The sequence below is a fragment of the Belonocnema kinseyi genome, chromosome 1 (assembly GCF_010883055.1).
Source record: "Belonocnema kinseyi isolate 2016_QV_RU_SX_M_011 chromosome 1, B_treatae_v1, whole genome shotgun sequence".
Classification (NCBI taxonomy): domain Eukaryota; kingdom Metazoa; phylum Arthropoda; class Insecta; order Hymenoptera; family Cynipidae; genus Belonocnema; species Belonocnema kinseyi.
Window position 1 is genome coordinate 8,795,106 of NC_046657.1, and position 23,384 is coordinate 8,818,489.

Consider the following 23,384-nt stretch of genomic DNA (forward strand, 5'->3'; position numbering starts at 1 on the left):
TTTTTAAGATTTCGGATATATTTAAAAGACTTCACAAGGACTTCAAATATTTCGCAAAGACTTTTAAAGAATCCATAAAGATTTCAAAGATTGCAATGATTTTCAAAGATTTAAAAGATTTTTGATAGATTTAAAAGATTTTACAAATTCTTCTAATATTTCACAGAAATTTTAGATAGATTTCTAAGATTTCAGTTATTTCCTAATGATTTCACAAAGATTTTAAATATTTCGCAAGGATTTCAGATAGATTTCAAATATTTCACAAATCTTCTAATATGTTACACAAATTTCAAGGATTGAAGTACAAGATTTCTATGATTTCTTAGTGATTTCACAAAGTTTTTTAAGATTTCGGATATATTTAAAATATTTCAAATATTTCGCAAAGAATTTTAAAGAATTCACAAATATTTCATAAGGATATCAAATATTTCTGATAGATTTAAAAGATTTCATAAAGACTTTTATTATTTCACAAAGATTTCAGATAGATTTCAAATATTTCAAATATTTCAATGATTTCACAAAGATTTCAAAGATTGCACAACATTTTCAATCATTACCTAAAGATTTCACAAATTTTTGACAAGTATTGTAATAATTGTCAAAGATTTCATAAAGATTTCACAAAGATTGCAAATATTTCGCAAAGATTTCGAAAAGAATCAAAATTTTTGACAAAGATTTCATAAAGATTTCAAATATTTCGCAAAGATTTCGGATAGATTTGAAAGATTTCACAAATACTTCAAATATTTCACAAAAATTTCAAAAATTGAAATAAAAGATTTCAATGATTTCACAAAGATTTTGATGATTTCGGATATATTTAAGAGCCTTCACAAGTACTTCAATCATTTCTCAAATATTTCGCAAAGATTTAAATAATTTTACAAATATTACCAAATATTTCGCAAAGACTTTTAAAGAATTCACAAGGATTTTAAAGATTGCAATAATTTTCAAAGATTTCATAAAGATATTACCAAGATTTCAAATATTTCGGATAGATTTAAAAGATTTCACAAAGACTTCTATTATTTCACAAATATTTCAGATAGATTTCAAATATTTCGCACCGATTTTTAGAAAATTTGCAAAGATTTTACAAAAATTTCACAATGATTTCAAAAATTTTGCAAGGATTTCACATAGATTTCAAAGATTTCACAAATGATTCTAATATTTAACAAAAATTTCAGGTAGATTTCAAAGATTGAACAAAGTTTTCAATGATTTCACAAAGATTGCACAAAGATTTCGCAAACTTTTCGAATAGATTCAAAAGATTTCACAAAGATTTGACAAAGATTCTTCTTTTGGTAGCTTGAAATTACAACTATTTTTTACTGAATTATAATTTTTTTAATATTCGACCATTTGGTTAAATATTTAACTATTTTAATTGTTATCCTTTTTTCACCGAAAATTCAACTGTTTTTTTTTTAATTCGTCCATGTGGATTAAAATTTCATTTTTTTGCGGTGAAAAAGTCATCTTTTAGGGTTGAAAATTCATCTTTCTTGATCAAAATTTAACTTTTCTGTTGAAAATTTATCTGGCTTCGAAAAAATTAATCTTCTTGTCGTGAAAATTGAATTATTTGGTTAAAATTTCAACTGTTTGGTCAAAAAGAAATGTTGTTGAAAAGTCGTCCTTTTGTGATAAAAATGCATCTCCTTTGCTAGAAAATATATTTTGGTTGAAAATTAAATTATTTTATTGAAAGTGCAATATGTTTCGACTGGAAATCTTAGAAATTTAAAGTCTTTCATATTGATTTCAATTTTTGTGAGAATCTTGGCCTGCATTACTTTTCTGGGTGTGATTTCTGGCGATTTTAAAAAATTGCGAACTTCAAAATCCTTCAAAACTTTTGATTAAACTCTTGAGTATTTCTAGACTATAGGCCGAAAGCTGATGTGACCGGAAGAGCAGTTTCGCAACAGCGGAATATTTACGAGCACGGTTACACCCAGGAACTCGAAAATAATATTTTGCATAGCATACAGGCCGAGAGACAAAAAGAATTAGAAATGCTGAGAACTCGTTTTAATCGAAATAAGGAAGTGGCCACTGTTGCTGCTGGTTGTGCCTTGAGGACGAGTGAAAGCAGTGAAGGAAAATCGGTTTCACCCAAGAATTCTCCCATTTGTCCTGTCAAACCTACGCCCGCTCCGGTAAATAAAATTACCTTTGTTACATATTTTCAATATTGTCATTGAAAATTGTATTATAATATTTTTTTCTTCGATTGCAGCAGGATCATGTGCCCCCGCCTCCACCTTTGCCACAGGATACGGGAAGGCGATCCTCTCCGAATAAAAATACTCCAGTCAAAAGACAAGGTTCGTAAAAAATATTTCATTGTTTTTTCACATCCCAATTGTATATTGTAAATGTTTTTAATACAATTTTTTTAAATAAAAAAGGACAAGACACTAAGCCGGTTGTTCAAATTTCATCTGAAACTGTAGATTCCCTTGAGGGATCGTAATTTAAATGAAAATTCGCGAAAAGTTCCTTGTGGAGTTTATCTTTTTAATGATAAATTTTATTATTTGGTTAAAAATTTAACAATTTTACTAATGACATCCGTTTTTTCTTTCAAATTCAACTGTTTTGTTAAAAATTCGTCTTTTTGGATTTATAATTCAGCTCTTTTCGTAGAACATTAACATTTTGTTTAAAATTCATTATTTGTTGACAAGTCAACTGAAATCTTTTTTGGATGAAATCTATTTTTTTTAGAAAATTTGTCTTTTTGTTTTGAAAGTTTTTTTTTTTTTTTTAATATTGGATCTTTCTTGAAAAAAATACTAGTTTGTTCAAAATTCGTCTTTTTGGATTTAAAATTCAGCTCTTAATTTTGTTTAAAATTCATTATTTGTTGATAAGTCAACTGAAATATTTTTTGGGTGAAAACTATTTTTTTTTAGAAAATTTGCCTTTTTGTTTTTAAAGTTTTTTTTTATAATGCATATTTCTTGGATAAAAAGACAACTTTTTAATAGAAAATTTAATTATTTCCTAACAAATTTCCTTTTTCTTAAATTATTTCTGTGTTGAAAAATTTAATCTTTTTGGACGAAAATGCAACTATTTGGTAGAGTATTCAACAATTAACTTAAAAAGTCATCCTTTGTGGTTAAAAATTCTGTTTTGTGGAAAATTCAACTATTCTGTAGAAAGTTTATACTTTGGTGTTAAAAAATGAAATTAAATCTTTTCTGGATGAAAGTTCAAACAAAAAAAAGGGGGTTTTAATAAAAATTCGTCTGTTCTTTTTAAAAATCCTTCGGTTTTAGTACAAATTTCATTTTTCTTGGATAAAAATGCTACGAGTTGGTAGAGATTTCAACTATGTTGTTGAAAATTCAGTCATTTTGGTTAAAAAAAATTCGTCTTTTTCGTTTGAAAATTCATTTTTTTTCTGAGAAACTTATTTTTTGTTAAAATATTTATATTTTGATATTGAAAAGTCAAGTGGAATTATCTTTGGATGATAATTGAACTATTTTTTGAAAATTGATCTTTTTGGATAAAAATGCAACTATTTGTTAGAGTATTAAACAATCTTGTTAAAAAGTCATCCTTTTTGGTTAAAAATTCGTCTTTTTGGATTGAAAATACAATTTTTGTTGCAGAAACTTATTTCTTATTTAAAAAATCATATTTTGATCATGAAAAATCAACTGAAATCTTATTTAGCATAAAACTCAACTATTTTTTTTTTTTAATTTATCATTTTGATTTAAAAATGCATCTGTTTTAGTAAAAAAATTGCATCTTTCATGGATAAAAATACAACTGTTTAATTGAAAATTCAACTATTTCCTAGAAAATTTACTTTTATTTAAAATTCGAATTTCTGTGTTAAAAAGTCAATTGAAATCTTTTTGGATGAAAATTCCACTCTTTTTTGAAAATTTGTCTTCTTGATTAAAAATTCACCTGTTTTAATAGATTTTTCATTTTTCTTGCATAAAAATGCAACTATCTGTTGGGAAATTTAAGAATGTTGTTAAAAAGTTTTCCTTTTTGGTTAAACATTCGTCTTTTTGGATTGAAAATTCAGTTTTTTCGTAGAAGCTTATTTCTTGTGTAAAAATTCGTATTTTGATAGTGAACAGTCAAATGAAATCTTTTTTAAAAGAAAATTTAGCTATTTAAAAAAATTTTTTTTTGATTTAAAAATTCATCTGTTTAGTCGAAATTTAATTTTTTTAACGAAAATTCGAATTTTTAGTTAAAAAATTATTATTCTCAGCTTGAGTTTTCAACTATTTTGTTTGAAAGATTTGGTTGAATCACTTTGTTAAGAAATCGTTTTTTTTTTAAGATCTTTGATTGCAATTTTTACTATTTTATTAAAAAATAATCTTATTCAAATGAAAATTCAACTTCCTTGGTAAAATTTAAACTAAATTGTTAAATTTTGGTTGAAAATTGAACTGTTTAGTCGGAAAAACATTTTTTTAGTTTAAATTCAAATTTTTGCCTGAAAATGTAACTTCCGTTTTTTAAGATTGATCTTTTTTAGTTGAAAATTCTCCTTTTTTGTTAAAAAAAAAATATATTTTCACGATTAGAGTTTTCATTTTCGTTGATTAAAAATTCAATTTTTCTAAATAAAATCCGTCTTTTGGCTTGAAGGTTCAACAATTTAAATGCAATTTTATTTCTTACTTGAGTGTAAAATCTTTATTTGTTGAAAGTTTATCTTTTTGTTTATAAATCTTTTTTTTTCGTATAAATTTTATCTTTTTTGATTGAAATATAAACTAGTTTGGATGAAAATTCAACAATTTTTTTTACTTTTTTTAAATTAAATGTTCATATCTGTTTTAAGAGAAATTTCATCTTTTTTTGGATAAAAATACAACCACTTGGTAGAGTTTACCAAATTTATTTAAAAATTTATCATTTATGGTCAAAAATTCTGTTTTGTTGAAAATTCAACTATTTTGTAGAAAATATACTTTTTGTTTAAAATTTATATTTTGACGTTGAAAAACAAACTAAAATCTTCTCTGGTTAAAAATGCAACTATTTGGTAGAGAATTTAACTAATTTCTTAAAACTACAGCCATTTTGTTAGAAAACAAATCGTCTTCTTGGATTGAAACTTTAACGTTTTTCGCAGAAACGTATTTTTCATTTAAAAATTCATATTTTGATCTTAAAAAGTCAAATGGAATTTTTTTGGGTGAAAAATTAACTTTTTTTTTTAATTTGCCTTTTTAATTTAAAAATTCATTATTTGAGGAGAAACTGCATCTTTCTTGGTTAAAAATGCAACTATATCGTAGAGAATTCAACTATTTTGTTCGAAAGTCATCCTTTTTGGATTCAAAATTCAATTTTTTTCGTAGGAACGTATTTTTTATTAAAAAGTTTATATTTTTATCTTGAAATGTCAACTGGAATCTTTGTTTGCTGAAAATTCGTCTTCTTGGTTAAAATTTGTTTTGTTTGTTTGAATTTCATCTTTTTCTAATGAAATATAAACTATTTCGGATGAAAATTCAACATTTTTTTTTTACTTTTTAAAATTAAGTGTTCATATTTAAATCTTTTCATGTTTAAAGAGAAATTTCATATTTTTTTGATAAAAATACAATCACTTGGTAGAGTTCATCTTTAAAAAAAAGTGTCGTTTTTATTAAAAATCCATCGGTTTTGGTAAAAATATCATTTTTCTTGGATAAAAATGCATCTAGTTGGTAGAGAATTTAACATTTTTCGCAGAAACGTATTTTTTATTTAAAAATTCATATTTTGATATTGAAAAGTCAACTGGACTTTTTTTGATGAAAAATTAACTTTTCATTTTAATTTGTCTGTTTAATTTAAAAAAAAATCATCTATTTGAGAAGTAACCGCATCCTTCTTGGTTCAAAATGCACCTATGTCATAGGGAATTCAAATATTTTGTTTCAAAAGTCATCCTTTTTGGATTGAAAATTCAATTTTTTCGTAAAAACTTACTTCTGGTTGAAAAATTCATATTTTGATCGTTAAAAGTCAACTGAAATATTTTTTAACAGAAAATTTAACTATTTCTTTGAAAATTGCTCTTTTTGATTTAAAAAGTCATCTGTTTTAGTAGAAATTTAAATCTTTTTTTAAGGAAAATGCAACTTTTTGGTTAAAAATTACTATATTTTGCTTCAGTATTCAACTATTTTGTTTGAAAGATTTAGATGAATCACTTTGGTAAGAAATCGTTTGTTTATTTTTTTTTTGAAGATTTATATTTTTAGTTGAAAATTTATGTCTTTGATTGCAAGTTTTACTATTTTGTTAAAAAATAATCTTATTTAAATGAAAATTCAACTTCCTTGGTCAAATTTAAACTAAATTGTTAAAATTTAATTATTTTGATTGAAGACATGTCTTTGGTTGAAAATTTATCTGTTTTAGTTGAGGATCATTTTAGTTGAAAATTCATCACTGGGTTGTATTTTTTGTTTAAATTACATTTTTTTGACTGAAAATGTAATTTATCCATTTTTTTTAAATTGACCCTTTTCAGTTGAAAATTCACCATTTTTAGTAACAAAAATAATGTTCTTGGTTGAAAATTTCATTTTTTGCTGGGTAAAAATGCATTAAATTCGTGGAAAATTAATTTTTTGTTTAAAAGTATGAAAAATCTTTATTTGTTGAAAATTTGTCTTCTAGGGTTTAAAATTCTTTTTTTTTTGTTTTGCATAAATTTCATCTTTTTGGATTGAAATATAAACTATGACACTTTTTTGCTGGTAATTTATCTATTTAGGTTGAAAACTCAACTATTATGTTCAAAATCTAATTATTTTGTTAAAACTTCAAGTATTAAAAAAAAGTCATCTTTTATATTAAAAAAGGAATTTTTTGTTTAAAATAAATGTTAAAAAATATTACAAATAATTTAAAAGTTGCTTCTATAACTGGAGTAATTTTTGCCAGTAGTGAGTGGTTTGACGCAATCGCAAGAACCAAGAACGGTGGATGACATCAAGCGCGTGAGAGTTTGTGCCCCGAAATTTGGAAATCTTTACCCCGATCTCACGGGTGTTGAAGCCAGCACAACCGATTCAGAGACTGAATTCACGGTCGGCAGTACCGAACCCGAGACTGCAACATTGGAAGAACCAACCGAGACTGAAACCGAAACTGAGGCTGATTATTACCTTCGGGTATGGAAATTTCATTCGATTTAAAAGAGCAAAATTCCAGAAATCTATAATCAATCTGAAAATTACTTTTTTTATTGAAGACTTATTTAAATATATTTATATATATTTATTGAAATATTTATATATTTATTGAAAATGTAACTTTTCCATTTTTTTAATATTGATCTATGTTAGTTAAAAATTCTCCTTTCTTGATAAAAAAAAAAAAACAAACAAACATTTTCTTGATCTGAAATTCCATTTTCGTTCGGTAAAAATGCATCAGTTTCGTGTAAAATTACTGTTTATTTTCATTAGGATGACGGAACGGGGGATTACAGTGACGAGGACGGTGAAAGTGAAGATATCGGTAATACAAGTTTGGGAAGAAGCATTTTACACGTCGTGAATCAACAATCGTCTCTGAACAAGAAGGTAACTAAAAGTTTTTTTTTTTAATCTTGTTAAAAGTTCTTTCTGTAATTTAATAAAGAGAGGCTTTTAATTCGAATCTTGGCCACTTCAGAGAGCTATTTACCACGACTTAGACAGTACAACGTCAGATATTTCCGTCTTGGAGGAAATGGACGATTATTTAGACGAGTGTCTAGCAGTTCAAGACGCACAGGAAGGACCAACTCCTCCGAAATTAAACCGTGGAGGCAAAAGTCCTTCCGCAACGTCCACAAGTTTTAAATATTCTCAAGGGTGAGTTTTTGAAATAAATATAATCAGTTGTGTAGTCCTTGCGTCTTTTTTTCCTGGAAAAACCCTTGAATTTTGCTCTTGGTCAGTCACTTTTTTGACTGAATCGTTTTTTTTTGGTAGTTTTTATTTGATTTATTTATTTTTTTATTTTATTTGAAAATAGAAAAATACACCTTTTTAACGATAGATTCATTTTAACACGGTGAAAATTACAAAGCTACAATCGAAGATATTTTAAAGTTTCTCATTTATTCCCATTTTTTCTTCAATTTTAACGGCAATTTCATTTAAATTTCTGAAATATAATAATTTTTTTCAAACTTTTGGTTGAAACTTAATATTTCAACTTAAAGTTTAACTGTTCCATTATTGATTGAGAATTGATCGCTTTTGTTTAAAATTCATATTTTCTGGGTGAAAATTTAACTATTTTGTAATCAAATATTTGAATGAAAATGAACTTTTTGGTTGAAAATTCAATTTTTTTCAAAGGATTGATTTTTTTGGCTTGAAAATTTAACAATTTGATTCAATTTTTTTCTCTCTATTGATTGGAAAATTTTTGTTTGTAGAAAATTCACTTGTTTTGCTAAAAATTCGTCTATATTTTTTGGAAATTCATCCCCTTTGAGAGTTTTTTTTTATTGAAAATTCAACTATTTGGGTAAAAGTTGAATCTCTATGTTTAAAATTTATTTTACTCTTTAAAGGTCCATTTCCTTTGTTGAAAATTTAGCTATTTTGTTCAATATTATTTTTTTTATTAAAAAGAACTGCATCTGCAATTTTTGTGTTGCAAATGAACTTTTTTGTTGAAAATGCAGCTATTTTACCAAAAAATCCGTTTTTTGGTTATAAGTTAAATTTGTTGAAAATGCGTTTTTTTTTTGGTTATGTCAAAGCTACATCATTTTAATTGAATATTTTTCTTTTTAAGTTACAAGTTTTTTAAATTTCCTTGAAAATTCAACTATTTGGATGAAAATGAATTTTTTGGTTAAAAATTTACATTTTCTAGTTAAAAATTTAATTGTTTTGTAAAAGATTCATTTTTTTGGCCTGAAAATTTAACAATTTTTTCAAATTTTTGTTCTCTATTGATTGGAAAATCTTTCTTTGTAAAAAATTCACTTTTTTTGTTAAAAATTCGTTTATATTTTTTGGAAATTCTTCTCTTTTTATAGAAATTTGATCTTTTCTTTAATTAAAAATGCAACTATTCTATTTTTGGATGCTTTTTTTTTATTTCAAATTTAACTACTTTGGTAAAAGTTATTAAAAATCAATTTTTTACTTTAAAATGTAACTCTTACATTTTTTGTTGATTTTTTTTTTATTAAACATTTGTCTTTATTGGTAGAAAAGTATTCTTTTTGGTTGAAAATTCCTCTTTTTTTGGTTAATACTGCAACTTTTGTGTTGCAAATGAACTTTTTTGTTGAAAATTTATATTTTCGGGTGGAAAATGCAGCTATCTTACAAAAAATCCGTCTTTTGGTTAGAAGCTAAATTTATTGAAAATGCGCCTTTCTGGTTACAAAATTTAAATCCTGGGTTAAAAGTTTAGCTACTTTCTTCAAATTTATTTTTTTTGTTTGTTAAGGATTCATAATTTTAATTAAAAATTTGTCTCTGGTTGAAAATTAAATGATTTCGTTGAAACTACATCTTTTGGCAGAGAATTCACAGGTGCGTTGGAAAATTCAGCTGTTTTGTTGAATATTTTTTTTTTTTTAGTTCTGCCCAAGTTCGATATCAATAGTTTTTTAAATAATGAGTTTAATTGGTATCTTTTTCAATTACGATATCATTCAGTTTACAATGTGTTATTCAAAAATTCTTCATTTTGGATTTTTATTTTTAAGCGTATATTTTTTATTTAAAGAATTTTAAAGTGTAGTCTTGAAGATTTACACGTTTAAAAATTAAAAGCGTTTGAAGATGAAATTTTTTGATAATAAACAGTATTATTTTATCAACTGTGTAAATATAAATAAATGAATGGTTAATTTTTAAAATGGATCTGTACTTTAAGTATTAAAAACTGATCAATAATAACTTAAAAATAACTTAATAATAATTTTTTCGCAATTAAAGGCTTTTATTAAATTAAAAATATTGTTTCAGTCTAAATGATTCACTTTTTAAACCATTTAAATTGAAATTTTTTAATCAAGGAAAAAGAATAATTATTTAATATTTAGCAATATTTGACTGTTAATTTAATACGAGTAAATTGAAGCCAAATATTTAAAAGTGAACAATTTGAAACTTAATTTTTTGACATCGAAATTAAAATTTCGCAAAGCTTTTAAACTTTTGTTAAAATTTGTATTGTTCTATTTCAAAAATGTTTGGAGATTTTTTTTCAGAATTTCTAAATATTTTTTAAAATGAATAAAATTTTTCTTACAATTTTTAGAAAATGCTGCAAATTTTTTTTTAATCCTTCTGAACTCTTCCAGGGTCTTCTAGACAATTCTGGAAATCTCTTGAAATGTTTTTAAATATCCTTTTAAAATAATTTTTCAAAATGTAAAGTCATTTTTTATTTTCCTAGGAATATTAAGAAGTTTTTATTATTTTTTGGAGCCTTTCAAAATTATTACAAAGTTTTTAAATTTTTTGTTTGAAATCTGCAAAAATTTACATTTTTGGTTAAATTATCTTTTTAAAACTTCAACTTCTCAAGATTTCTCAAGATTTTGAAATAAAATCTTAAAGCTTTTCAAGGAAGCTTAAACCATTTAAAATGAAAATAATTTAACTTCTAATTTAAGAACTTTTAAGTTTAAAAAAATTTGAATTCAATATTTCTAGCCTAAAATAACATAATAATAATAGTTTGAAAACTTTTAAAGTTCATTGACTGATTCTTTAATTTAGAGTATTGAAAATATTAACGTGGATTTATATTTTTGGAACCTAATCTAAATTTTTGAACTCTAATTTATGAATGTTCAAAACTCTGAATGTTGCGGTTTATCTGAATTTCATTTAAAACGTTTCAATTGAAAAGTGTTAGTACCTTCCAGTTTATATGTGTATAGAGCATTTGAATACAACATTTTTGAATTGAAAAACTTTTAAACTTCAATTTTAAAAATTCAAGAGTTCCACTTTGAATGCTTTAATTTGTTGTTTATTTTTATTACTTTAAATGAACAATTTTTTAGATTAGAGTGCGATTTTTAAAATCTTATTGACTGGGAAAAATGTTTACGAACCGTGGAAAAACCGGGATTTTTTTTCTTCGATTAACCCTTAAAGGACACACGTCCGTGAAATTACATAAAGAGCATATTGGGTGTTAGGGACCCAAGGTTATTCAAATATGTGCTGTGCCGACGGTTTCACTCTTTCACTCTAAAATTCAAAACTTTTTGATTTTTTGATATTTTTATTTAAAATTTGACTTGAATACTTCCGAAATATGGCGCTTCAAAAATAAAATTAGTCTTATAGTGTTCGTTCCAAAAAAGGTATTTATTCTAAGAAATAAAAGCTTTAATTCAATGAAAAATGAATTACCGTACCTTGCGTGATTAAATGATTTTATTGATCTTAAACTGCGTATAAAATTTATAAAAATTAAAATTCTATGAAAATGACACAGATAATAGGTTTTCATGTCATTTGTTAATCTGGCGCCAAATGTTCCATTTTCTTGAATTTGGTACCTTTTTTTAAAGCGCAAATAAGTCACTGGGTATTGTAGACCCAGTATGCTCTTTAAGGGTCAGAACGGTCACCCTGTATATCACACACTTCTAATAATTCGATATTTCTATCTATTATTTTTTCAATACTTTTCAGATCGTCTTATCGTTCCCCGATAAAAATTAACTCGCCAGCTTCTGCTTCGAAGAAGGAGCCCTACGTAATCGAGGGCGATAGTTGCGCCCCTTTGATGCACAGCGTCAGTTTTTACAGACGCCAACAGTCCCAAACCCCAAAAACACCCGTTCGTCTAATCTCGAGAATTCCGGACAATAGCATTTCTCCTGGAAGTCCGTCGCCCGTCGACGAAAAGGAGGAAGCGGCTCTTGTCGTGGAAAAAGTTAAGCGACTTGTGGAGGAAGTTGGAAAACAGGAAACCACTATTGGCCAAGCTAGTCAAGCTCTCAATTTGTGCAATTCTACTGTAGAATTCAGCGGTTCTAGGGAGCAGGTCGAGGGAGAGAGACTTCTTCTTCTTGCAAGTAAGAATCCTTATTGAAAAACATTAAAATAATAACAGTGAATTTAGTTTTTGACCGGGAATTTTACACATTTTTAGGTAAAAAAAATCTGTTAAATTGTTATCTTTTTTGAGTTACGAGATCATTCTGTTTAGAATGCGTTATTGGAAAATCTTCCACTTTGAACATTTTCCGTTTTAAATTTTTCAGCGTACATTTGTATTTAAAGAATTTTTAAATGCAGTTTTAAAGATTTAAACAATTAGAAGTTAGAAGCGTGTAAAATCGAAGATTTATGATCGAAAAAAACATTTTTAGTTGATTAGCTGTGAATATAAATTAATTAGTGATTTTTAAATTGAAATGTGGTTTAAGATTTAAGAAATGAATACTAATAGATTTTCTAAGACAATTTGGAATCAATTCACAATTTTAGAATATTCAGATTCCAACGTTTAAAATTAAACTGTTTCAATTGGAAATTCTTCATTATAAACTATTTTCAATTTTTAAATAACTTGAAAATAATTAGATTAACCATTACTTGGAAATTTGTTAATTAAGAAAAAGAAAAATTACTCAATATTTATAAATATCTAACTCTTCATTTAAAATAAGTAATTATTCTTGCCAACATTTGGATGCGAAATAGTCCTCGAACTAATTTAAAACCAAATATAGATTTTGGCAGATTTCGAACAAAAAATTTAAACGCTTTTTTATAACTTTTGAAGGCTTCAGAAGAAGAAATAAGCATTTCCTAAGAATTTTGAAAATTATTTTCTATTTTGAAACATTCTTTTTTAAGAGAATATTTAAAAATATTTATGACGATTTAGAAAAATTATCAAAAATGAATGTGGTATATTTTAAGAAAATTTTTTTTTAATTTGTAAAAAAAATGTAGGAAAACTTGAATTATTTTAAAAGATGCTTAAGTTCTGAAAAAATTTGAAAAATAATTTAAAATTTTAAAAAATGTAAAACAACATGTAGATCTTTTAAGATTTTGAAATAAAGTTTTGAAGCATTTTAAGGATTAATTATTTTAGCTTAAAATTACTTACAATTATTAATTTTATACGAAATAGTTGAATTTTATACTATATTGTTGATTTATCATGTGAAAAAGAAGAATTTTCTATAAAACGGTTCAATGTCCAACTCGAGATTATGAATTTTCAACAAAAAAGTCAATTTACAACCATATGGTTGAATCTTCTACCTAAAAAGATGAATTTTAAAATACCAATGTAATAATTTATATCACAACAAAAAATTTTAATTATAAGTAAAATATAGTTCGATTTAAACAACAAATACGAACTAAAATTATTAATCGTCAACCAAAAAATGAAGTTTTAAGAAATTAGTTTAACTTTCAACCAAGTATTTAAATTTTCACCGTAAAAAAGAAATTCTTAACAAACGTAATATTTGTTATTTCAACAATAAAATCTTTCATTTAAAGTAAAAAAACAGTTGGATTAAACTATCAAGGTCAAACTTTCAACAAAATACTTCATTTGTTACAACAAAAAAACAACGAATTATCAACCAAATGGTTAAATTTTCTACCAAATTGTTGAATTTTTGAGTCAAAACTATGAATTTTCTACAAAACAGTTGAATTTTCAATTCGAAAATTATCATTTTCAACGCAGATTAATTTTTAACCCAAAAAGTTGAAATATCTATAGAAAAAGGTGAATTTTCAATTTTAAAAAATGTATTAGTCAAGAAAGAAAAACATTTTAATCAAATTTTTGAAATTTTAAGCAAAAAAAAAGAACTTCCAACAAAACAGTTAATTTTTCAAACAATATGTAGGACTTTTTAACAAAATTGTAGTATTTTCAACAAAATAGTTCAGTTTTCAACCAAAAAAGAGTGTTTTGTAATTTTTTAAAGTTGTTTGCTACAAAACATTTTAATTTTGTATCGAAACTGATTAATTTGAAACCAGGCAGTTACATTTTTAACCAAAAAATGTGAAATTTTAAATAAAAAAATTTGTTAGTGAAGAAAATGCAAATGAATTGTTTAATTTTCAAGCCAAAATGGCTCATTTCCAATAAAACCGTTAAATTTTCAACCAAAAAGTATAACTTTATAACAAAATTGTTGAATTTTCAACAAAAAATTCAATAGTAGACTTTTCAATCGAAAAAAAGAAATTGTTAACGACAAATGTGATAGTTGATATATCAACAATAAATATTTTAATTTAAATTAAACATACTTTATTTGTTAATAAAAAAACGAATTATCAACCAAATAGTTCATTTTTCTATCAAATTTTTTGAATTTTTTAGTCAAAGCTACCAATTTTCTGCAAAAAAGTTGCATCTCCAACCCGAAAATGATTATTTTTAACAAAATAGTTAAATTTACAGTTAAATCATTAATCTTCTTAAAAAAAGAACGAATTATTAATTAAAATTATGAATTTTCAACCAAAAAATGGAATGTTAAGAAATTAGTTAAACTTTCCTCTAAGTAGTTGATTTTTCTTCCTAAAAAGGAATTTTTAAGGAAAAATGTGATAGTTGATATTCCAACAATAAAGCTTATAATAAAAATTAAAAAACAGTTGAATTTAATCAATAAATACGAATTTTCAATAAGTTACATTGTTTACCAAATTGTTAAATTTTCTAGCCGACACTACAATTTTTCTACAACACATTTGAATTTTCAACCGAAACAGATTAATTTTTAACCAGTTACATTTTTCAATAAAAAATTTGAAATTTCTATAGAAAGAGATGAATTTTCGATCTAAAAAGATGAATGTTCAAAATACAAGTCAAATTGTTAAACAATAAGTATGATTTATAAACAAAATTGTAGATTTTTCAACAAAATAATTCAATTTTGAACCAAATAATAGAATTTTCAATCAAAAAATATTAATTTTTAATTTTAAAAAACGATTTTTCTCGCAAGCAGTTCAATTTTGTACTAAAAAGTTAAATTTTATAACAAATTGTTGAATTTCCAAGCCTAAGATACGAATTATCTATAAACCCCTTGAATTTTCAACCCGAGAACATGAAGTTTAAAATAAATAGTTAAATTTACACTTAAAAAAATTAATTTAAAATTTTAAAAAACGGATGTGGATTTTCAACAAAAAAAGTTTATTTTGGGCCGAAACAGATTAATTTTTAACCAAGCAGTTGCATTTTTAACAAAAAAAGTGAAATTTCCAACAAACCCGTTAAATTTTCAATCAAGAAGTATAACTTTTGAACAAATTGGTTAAATTTTTAACAAAATTGTTTCAATTTTGAACCAAAAACTGGAAAAATGAGAGAAAGAGAAAAGACTATAAACTCTACAATAAATAGATAGGAATTTCAATAATTTATAGACAAAATTAAAATAATTATTGGTGTTCATTACTAATACTTGCAAAATGTTATGACACAATTTTCAAACTATTTTTTAAAAATTTATTAAAAATTCTAAATTCGGGTTGGTTTTTATTTGATCAGCACATCGAAGACAGGCGGCGATCCAGGAGCTTCAGCGACTAAAAGTTCAAGGAACTTTAAAACCTGTTGTCCCCGGTTCTCCGGAATTTCAGGAGAATGGATCCCTGACAGTTTCTGCGATTACTTTGCCGCTCAAGCGGGAGAATTTCCGTAATTTGGATCCTGGTAATTCAAATTTTTTGAAAACTTCTTTTCAATATGAAAAGATTCGAGATAAAAATTTATGTTTCTAAAACAGATACGCGACTTCACTTTGTCTGTCTCGTTCGCCACATGGAAAATGTCGTCTCAACTCCAGTTGTTCAGACAGAATCTGGAGATTCCTGTGTTAGATTTCCATCAACCCTGAAGATCGAGGATCTTTACAGCGATTTTCAGATTAAGATCGAGGTTTATTCGCTCCAAACCCGCGCCGAAGTGTTGCCTCACGAAATCAAGTACCATATTCACAATAATGGAAGTTCCTCTTCCGGTTCTAAGAAGGTAAATTTAAAATATCGAATTTGAAGTTTGAATTTTGCGCCAAAATCCTACACCAACACTTAAACATAACCTGAAATTTCAACACCATTTTGGCGCGAAATTCAAATAGAATTAACTTTTTTCTGTTTTTTTTTTTAAAAGATAGTTTTGTTTAAAACTTTTTAAATACTAAAATCAGTTTTTATTTTAGCCTGGAGGAAAAACACCGAAGAAGTTTTTGAAACACGATAGCAAATTGCTCAGGCCCACGGTTCAAAGTCCGGCTGGTCCTTCCGCTGTGAGATCTCCCGCATTTTCTCTTGCGGGATTCGTCGTTTTCAGTTTGAGGGAAGTTCATCGGCAACAATTTACTCTGAACAATGTAGGATATAATTTTTGTCAATTTTGTATTTTTATTTAGGAATATGAGTCCATGTAACAACATTTTTTTTGGGCAAAATAGATAAATTTTTATCACAAAATATAAATTTCCAACTAAAATGAATTGTTGAAATGTTTTAGAAGAAAAATCTGTCTTAGTTCGATTTCAACAGTTTTTTAAATAATTGGTTGAATTTTTATTTTTGTCAATTATGCTATTATTTAGTTTACAATGCGTAATTCAAAAATCTTTTACTTACAACATTTTTATTTTTTTATTTGGATTTTTAAGGTTACATTTTTAATTTAAACAATCTTAAAATTCTGTCTTGAAGACTTGAATAATTAAAAATTAATATTGTTTGAAGTTGCAAATTTTGGATAAAAACCAGTTTTGTTTAATAAATAAACAAAAAAAAGCAGTTTTTAATGGTCCGTACTTTAAGTATTAAAAATTTAACACGATTGTAAATTCAGATTTTAACGTATGGATTAAACAGTTTCAATTTGAAAGTTTAAATTAAAAATATTGTTTCAAATTAAAAACCAAATATTTAAATGTAAACAATTTTAAACTGAATTCTTTAACATAGAATATGTTTGAAAAATAATTTACATATAAACATTTGTAGAAAAAATGTGAGTAATTTTAAAAGCTATTTAGGAACTTTGAAAAGATTCAAAATTATCATGCTAATTTTAAAAATCTTCCAAAATAATTTATGAAAATTTTGTAAATCTTTTAAAATGTTTTTAATTCTCTTAAAATAATTTTAAAAAAATGAAAAATTAGATTTAATTTTCCTAGGAATCTTAAGAAAATGTTTTTGTTCATTTAAAGCCTTTCACAATTCTTGAAAAGCTTCTAATTTTTTCTTTTTTAATCTGCAAAAATCTAGATTTTGTTTTAAATTAGGCTATAATTTCAAGTTTTAAATTAATTTTAAATCTTTTCAGAACTTCTACATATCCCATAAAATTACTCAAATTTCGTCTACAAATAACAAATGTTCAATTGTTATTTATACTTATAAATTTAAGGATATTTTCTAAAATTTTCGGGATTTTCTAAAAAATGGTAGAAAAAAATTCAATTAATTTTGATCGCTATTTAGAAGTTCTAAAAAAATCTCAATTTTTCAGTTGTTAATCTTTCTATCTTAAAATTATTCCAAATTATTTAATTTTCAAATTTGAAAATTCAACAGTTCCGATTTGAACGCTTGCATTTGCAGCTTAGTTTTTATTACTTCAAATGGATTTTTTTTATCTTTAGCGTTCGATTTTTTAAATTTCATTGACCGTGAAAATTATTTTTGAACCGGGAAATGATCGAGAGTTTATTTCTTCGATTATTTCCCCAATTAAAAAGGAATTTTTAAATAAAATAGTTATTTTTTCAACCAAATAGATAAATTTTAAACAAAAATGATGAGTCCTCTACCAAAAAAATTAATTTTTAAGACAGAAGAGTAGATTTCATTCAAGTAGTTAAATTTTTGAACCAAAAAGATGAATTTTATACAAAACAGTCAAAATTTTAGCCTAAAATACTAATTTTTAACAAAAATGTTAATTTTCAACTAAATTATTGATTTTTCAATCTAATAATCTAAGAAAAAGGACCAATTTTTTACACAAAAGTTACATTTTCAACGAAAGCGATGAACTTTCAACTTATATTATGAATCTCTATCTGGAATAATTATTTTTTCAGTACGTAAAAGTGATTTTTAACAACAACAAAAAAACAATTTTTAAACAAAATAGTTACATTTTCTACCAAATAGGTGACTTATAACTAAAAATGGTGAATCCTCCACCGAAAAAATGAATGTTTAACAGAGTAGTTTAACTTTCAGCTAAGTAGTTAAATTTCCGAACCAAAAAGACGAATTTTATACAAAACATTCGAATTTTTTACCCAAAAATACTAATTTTTAACCAAAATGTTAGTTTTTCACCAAATAGATTAATTTTCTACCAAATTTACCAATTTTCCACCAACAAATTGAATTTTTAATAAAGTGATTCAACTTTCAGCAAAGTAGTTGGATTTTCAAACCAACAAAGACGAATTTTATACACACAAAAAATACAAAAAAAGTCCAATTTTCTACCCAAAAATATTAATTTTTAACAAAAATGTTAATTTTCATCTAAATTATTGAATTTTCAACTAAATTATGCAACAAAAAGGACAAAATTCTGGACTAATCTGAAATAATTAAATTTTCAGTACCTAAAAGTAATTTTTAACACAAAAAAACTTATTTTTAAACAAAATAATTACATTTTCTACCAAATTACGCATTTATAACAAAATGGCTGATTCCTTAATCAAAACATTAATTTTAAACCAAATTTTGCATTTTGAACCAAAAAGATTAATTTTCTACAAAAACAGTCGATACTTAATAGCGTTTTTTAAAGTTTATGAAAGCACCTAGCTATTTTTTTCTTTTTTTTTTTTGAAAATTAATTTTTTAAAAATTGATTCCCACTTTAGGTTTAAAATATATGTTTTTTAGTTAAAAACTCTACCACTTGGTTGGAATTTCATTTATTTTTAATGAAAATTCGTCTCTTTTCGTTGAAAATAAATTTTTTTTTGGTTAAGAATTCAACTTTTTGGTTGAAAAATCATGACTTTGGTTGAAAATTTTCAGTTTAAAAATCTAGTTTTCTTTCAAATTTAATTTTTATTTTAAATTTCTTGTTTAAAAATTTTTTTTTGTTGAAAATTCTTTTTGTTCTTACTGAAAATTCGAATATTTGGTTGAAACTTCTTTTTAGTTTAAAATTATTGTTTCAACTAAAAATTAAATTTGATTAAAATTGTATGAAATTATTAAATTTGCTGAAAATTATTTTTTTTTTTACTGAATAATTAGCCATTCTATTATTTTGAAAATCTATCATTTTTAGTTGATAATTCATTTATTTGGTTGTACATTTAAATAATTTGTTCCTTACTTTAAAATTGGTCCTTTTTGTGGAAAATTCTTTTTTTTCTTTTTTTAATTTGTTTTTCTAGTTGAAATTCGTTCTTTTTGTAGAAAATTATTTGTTTGAAAAGCTATCTTTTTCGTTGAAAATTCACTTATTTGGTTATAAATTTAAATGGTATGTTGAAACTTTGTTTTTTTTTCTTTGTCTGAAAATTATTTGTACCGGAAATTTAACTTTTCCATTTTTAACAATTTAACTATTGAATTTTTTGTACAAAATTTAGATTTTGAAAATTCGTTTTTTTATGTTACATGAAATTTTACCTTTTTTATTTAAAAATTCAAATATTTAGTTGAAACTCTTTTTTTTTTTTTGTTCAAAATTCATATTATAGTTGAAAATTCAAATATATATGGTTTAAACTTCATCTATTTTGTTAAAAATTGGTATTTTTTGGTAGAATATTATTCTACTGAGTAGAATTCCTCAAAATAAATCCAAGAATCTAACGACCAAATTTGGACAAACACCATAAAATGTTCCTGCTGCGATGTCAAAAAAGTAAAAAAAATTCCGAAAAAATTCAAGAAAAAAGATTTTTATTGCTGGAAAATGTTTTTTTTTTTAATTAATCCTTTTAAATGTACCATTTTTGGTTGAAACTCACATTTTTTGAAATTGAAAATTCGTCTTTTTGAAAGAAAATTGTAAATTTTTTGTTTGAAAATTTATTTATTTTTTTCAATTGAAGATACATTTTTTTTCCTGGAAATTAATTGTTTAAAAATTCATCTTTTTTGTCCTAGACTCATATCTTTCGTTCAAAATTCAACTATTTTATTAATAATTAAATTCTTTGTCTACAAATTTAATATGCATTTTTGGTTGAAAATTTCTATTTAGGTTAAACATTCATTTCTATAGTTGAAAATTTAGCAGTTTTGTTGAAAATTAGTTATACTGAAAATATAATTATGGAATATTAGTCCTTATCATTTTAAATCATTTTTTTTTGTTAATTCAACTATTTTCTTAAAAATTTTATTTTTATTGGTTAAAAATTGATCTTATTTGTTAAAATTCATTATTTTGCTGAAAAATGTTTTTTTTTTTTTTAATTTATGTTTTAAATTTTACCATTTTTGGTTGAAAATCAATTTTTTTTGTTGAAAATTTGTCTTTTTAAAAGAAATTGATTTATTTCTTTTTTAGTTGAAAATGAGTCTTTTTTGTCGGAATTTAAACGTTTGAAAATTCATTTCTATAGTTGAAAATTTAACAATTTTTTTGATTATTAGTTGTTTTTTTCGTTTGGAAATTAATTTGTTTAATTAGTCCATTTTTCTTTAAAAATTTGATTACCTTTTGATACTTCGTATTTTTTTTTTGTTAAAGAGTTTTTTTTTAGATCAAAATACTTCTTTTTGTAGAAAATTTTTTGTTTGAAAGTTCATATGTCGGTTGAAAATTACTTATATTGGAAGATTAATTATGGAATATTAATCTTTTTCATTTTAAATTCTTTTTTTTTTAATTCAACTATTTTCTGGAAATTTTGATTTTTTATTTGTTAAAATATGATCTGTTTTGTTAAAAATTAAATCCTTTGCCTGACAATTTAATATTGCATTTTTTGTTGCAAATGTATATTTTAGTTGAAAATTTAACAATTTTGTCAGAAATTAGTTGCTTTTTTTTTGTTTAGAAATAATTTTTTTTAATTAGTCCATTTTTCATTAAAAATTTAAGTATCTTGTTAATATTTCGTGTTTTTTCTTTGTTAAAGAAGAGTTTTTTTTTTAAATCAAAATACGTCTTTTTGTAGAAAATTATTTGTTTGAAAGTTCATCTTTTTGATTGAAAATAACCTATAATGAAGATTTAATTATGGAATATTAATCCTTCTCATTTTAAATGCTTTTTTTAAATTCAAGTATTTTCTTGAAAATTTGATTTTTTATTGGTCAAAAATTTATCTTTTTTGTTAAAAATTCATTATTTTGCTGAAAAATGTTTTTTTAAATTAATTTTTCTAACTGTACTATTTTTTGTTGAAAATCAATTTTTTTAGTTGAGAATACGTGTTTTTAAAAGAATTTTTTTATACTTTATAATACGTATTTTTTTAGGAATTTATTTGTTGAAAAATTGATCTTTTTGCTTTTAGATTCATTTCTTTGGTAGAAAATTCAACTATTTTCTTACGATTCAGTTTTTATGGGTTTAAAAGTTACTTTTCAACTGAAAATTTAACATCTCCATTTCTGGTTAAAAACTGGTCTTTTTTAGTTAAAAATTCATTTCTAGTTAAAAATTTAACAATTTCGTTCAAATTTAGTTTTTTGTCATTTGGAAATTAATTTTTTCAATTAGACCATTTTTCGTTAAAAATTCAACAATCTTATTGAACTTTCGTGGTTTTTTGTTGTTGATAAAATTGAATTTTTTTTAGTTCAAAATACGTCATTTTGTAGAAAATTATTTGTTTGAAAGTTCATCCTTTTGTCATTTATTTCCTTGAAAATTCGACTATTTTGTTAAAAATTAAATTCCTGGTCTACTAATTCAAAATTGCATTTTTCATTGAAAATCCATTTCTATAGTTGAAAATTTAACAATTTTGTTGAAATTTAGTTTTTTTTTTTGGATATTAATCTGGTTAATTAGTCCATTTTACGTTAAAAATTTAACTATCTTGTTGATATTTCGTGTTCTTTTTCTTTGTTAAACAAGAGTTTTTTAAAAAATCAAAATACGTCATCTTTTTGATTGAAAGTGATTTATACTGGAAATTTGATTATAAAATATTAATCCTTTTCATTCTAAATTCATTTCTTTGATTGAAAACTGAACTATTTTCTTGAAAATTAGATTTTTCATTGATTGATAATTAATTTTTTAACGGAAATTTAACTGTTTCGGTTTTCGTAAAAAATGTATCTTTCTTAGTTGAAAATTCATTTCTCTCTTTTGAAATTCAACTTTTGATCTGAAAATTTAACTATTGCATTTCTGCTTGGAAGTTTAGATAAAATTATAAAATAAAATTGAACTTTGTGGTTCAAAATTTTTCTTTTTTGTAGAAAATTCTTCTTCCAAGAAAAATTATCAATTTTTGTTTATCGTAAAAAAGACTTTTTTCCAAGTTGAAAAAAGTAAGGTTTTCTCCCATGCAATTGGTATTATTTTTTGGACCTTTGATTGGCATCTTTGATTTTCCCCCCTCAACTCTAAGTACCTCATTTGAACGGCATTTTATTACGAAATTTAAATCGGAAATGACTAAATTCTCTACAATTTATTCTTGATCGTTTTTTTTTCTCTCCAGGTTCCGCAAAATTCCCCGTTGGAGGGTCGTTTGCAAATGCACGTTTCCTGTGAATTATCAGTTTCAGTCGAGCATCGAGGTTTCCTTACAATGTTCGAGGACGTCTCGGGATTCGGAGCTTGGCACCGAAGATGGTGTCTTCTAAAAGGCGACACCCTTTCCTACTGGAAATACCCCGACGATGAACGCAAAAAAACACCAATCGGAAGCCTCGATTTGCAGGGGATCACAACAGCAAATGTTGGTTTGGTTTCCAGGGACATTTGTGCGCGACTCAACACCTTTTTACTCGAAACTGTGAGGCCGTCACAACCCGGAGACGTTGATAGTCTCGTCATGGTCCGAAATGGCGCAAGTACCACTGTCAGGTAATTCAAAAAATAATGAGGCATTGCATTTCAATTGCAAAAATTGGCTCTGGAATTCATAAGGAACGTTTAGGAACTGATTTATATATATATTTTTTTTGCTGTCGACAATATATTCAGGCCTCGGCCTTTTTTTCATTGAGCATCTATCTTTTTGTTCGAAAATTTATATTTATGCCTTGAAAATTCAACAATTTGGTAGAAAGTCAACCCTGTTTGATGAATATTAAATTTTTGGATTAAGAATTCAATAATTTTATGAAAAATTAAACTTTTTCCAAATAATTTGTTTTTAATATTCTTGATCGATAATTAGTTGTTGTTTTTTTTTTTTTTTT

General features: G+C 24.6%; 1 protein-coding gene across 5 annotated transcripts in view; it reads left to right on the forward strand.

Annotated features, from left to right (window-relative positions):
* LOC117169804 (anillin-like) overlaps positions 1-23,384 on the forward strand; it is a 57,892-nt gene that overhangs the window by 29,369 nt on the left and 5,139 nt on the right. For 3 of the 5 annotated variants that reach the window (XM_033356311.1, XM_033356326.1, XM_033356330.1), the window contains 10 exons: positions 1,906-2,183; positions 2,264-2,351; positions 6,958-7,187; positions 7,485-7,601; positions 7,693-7,874; positions 11,691-12,076; positions 15,556-15,720; positions 15,794-16,038; positions 16,229-16,399; positions 22,679-23,046. In XM_033356311.1, coding sequence (XP_033212202.1) covers positions 1,906-2,183; positions 2,264-2,351; positions 6,958-7,187; positions 7,485-7,601; positions 7,693-7,874; positions 11,691-12,076; positions 15,556-15,720; positions 15,794-16,038; positions 16,229-16,399; positions 22,679-23,046 — 2,230 coding nt within the window. The remainder of the gene's footprint in view (positions 1-1,905; positions 2,184-2,263; positions 2,352-6,957; positions 7,188-7,484; positions 7,602-7,692; positions 7,875-11,690; positions 12,077-15,555; positions 15,721-15,793; positions 16,039-16,228; positions 16,400-22,678; positions 23,047-23,384) is intronic. The other 2 variants (XM_033356314.1, XM_033356321.1) reach the window with 2 other exon arrangements.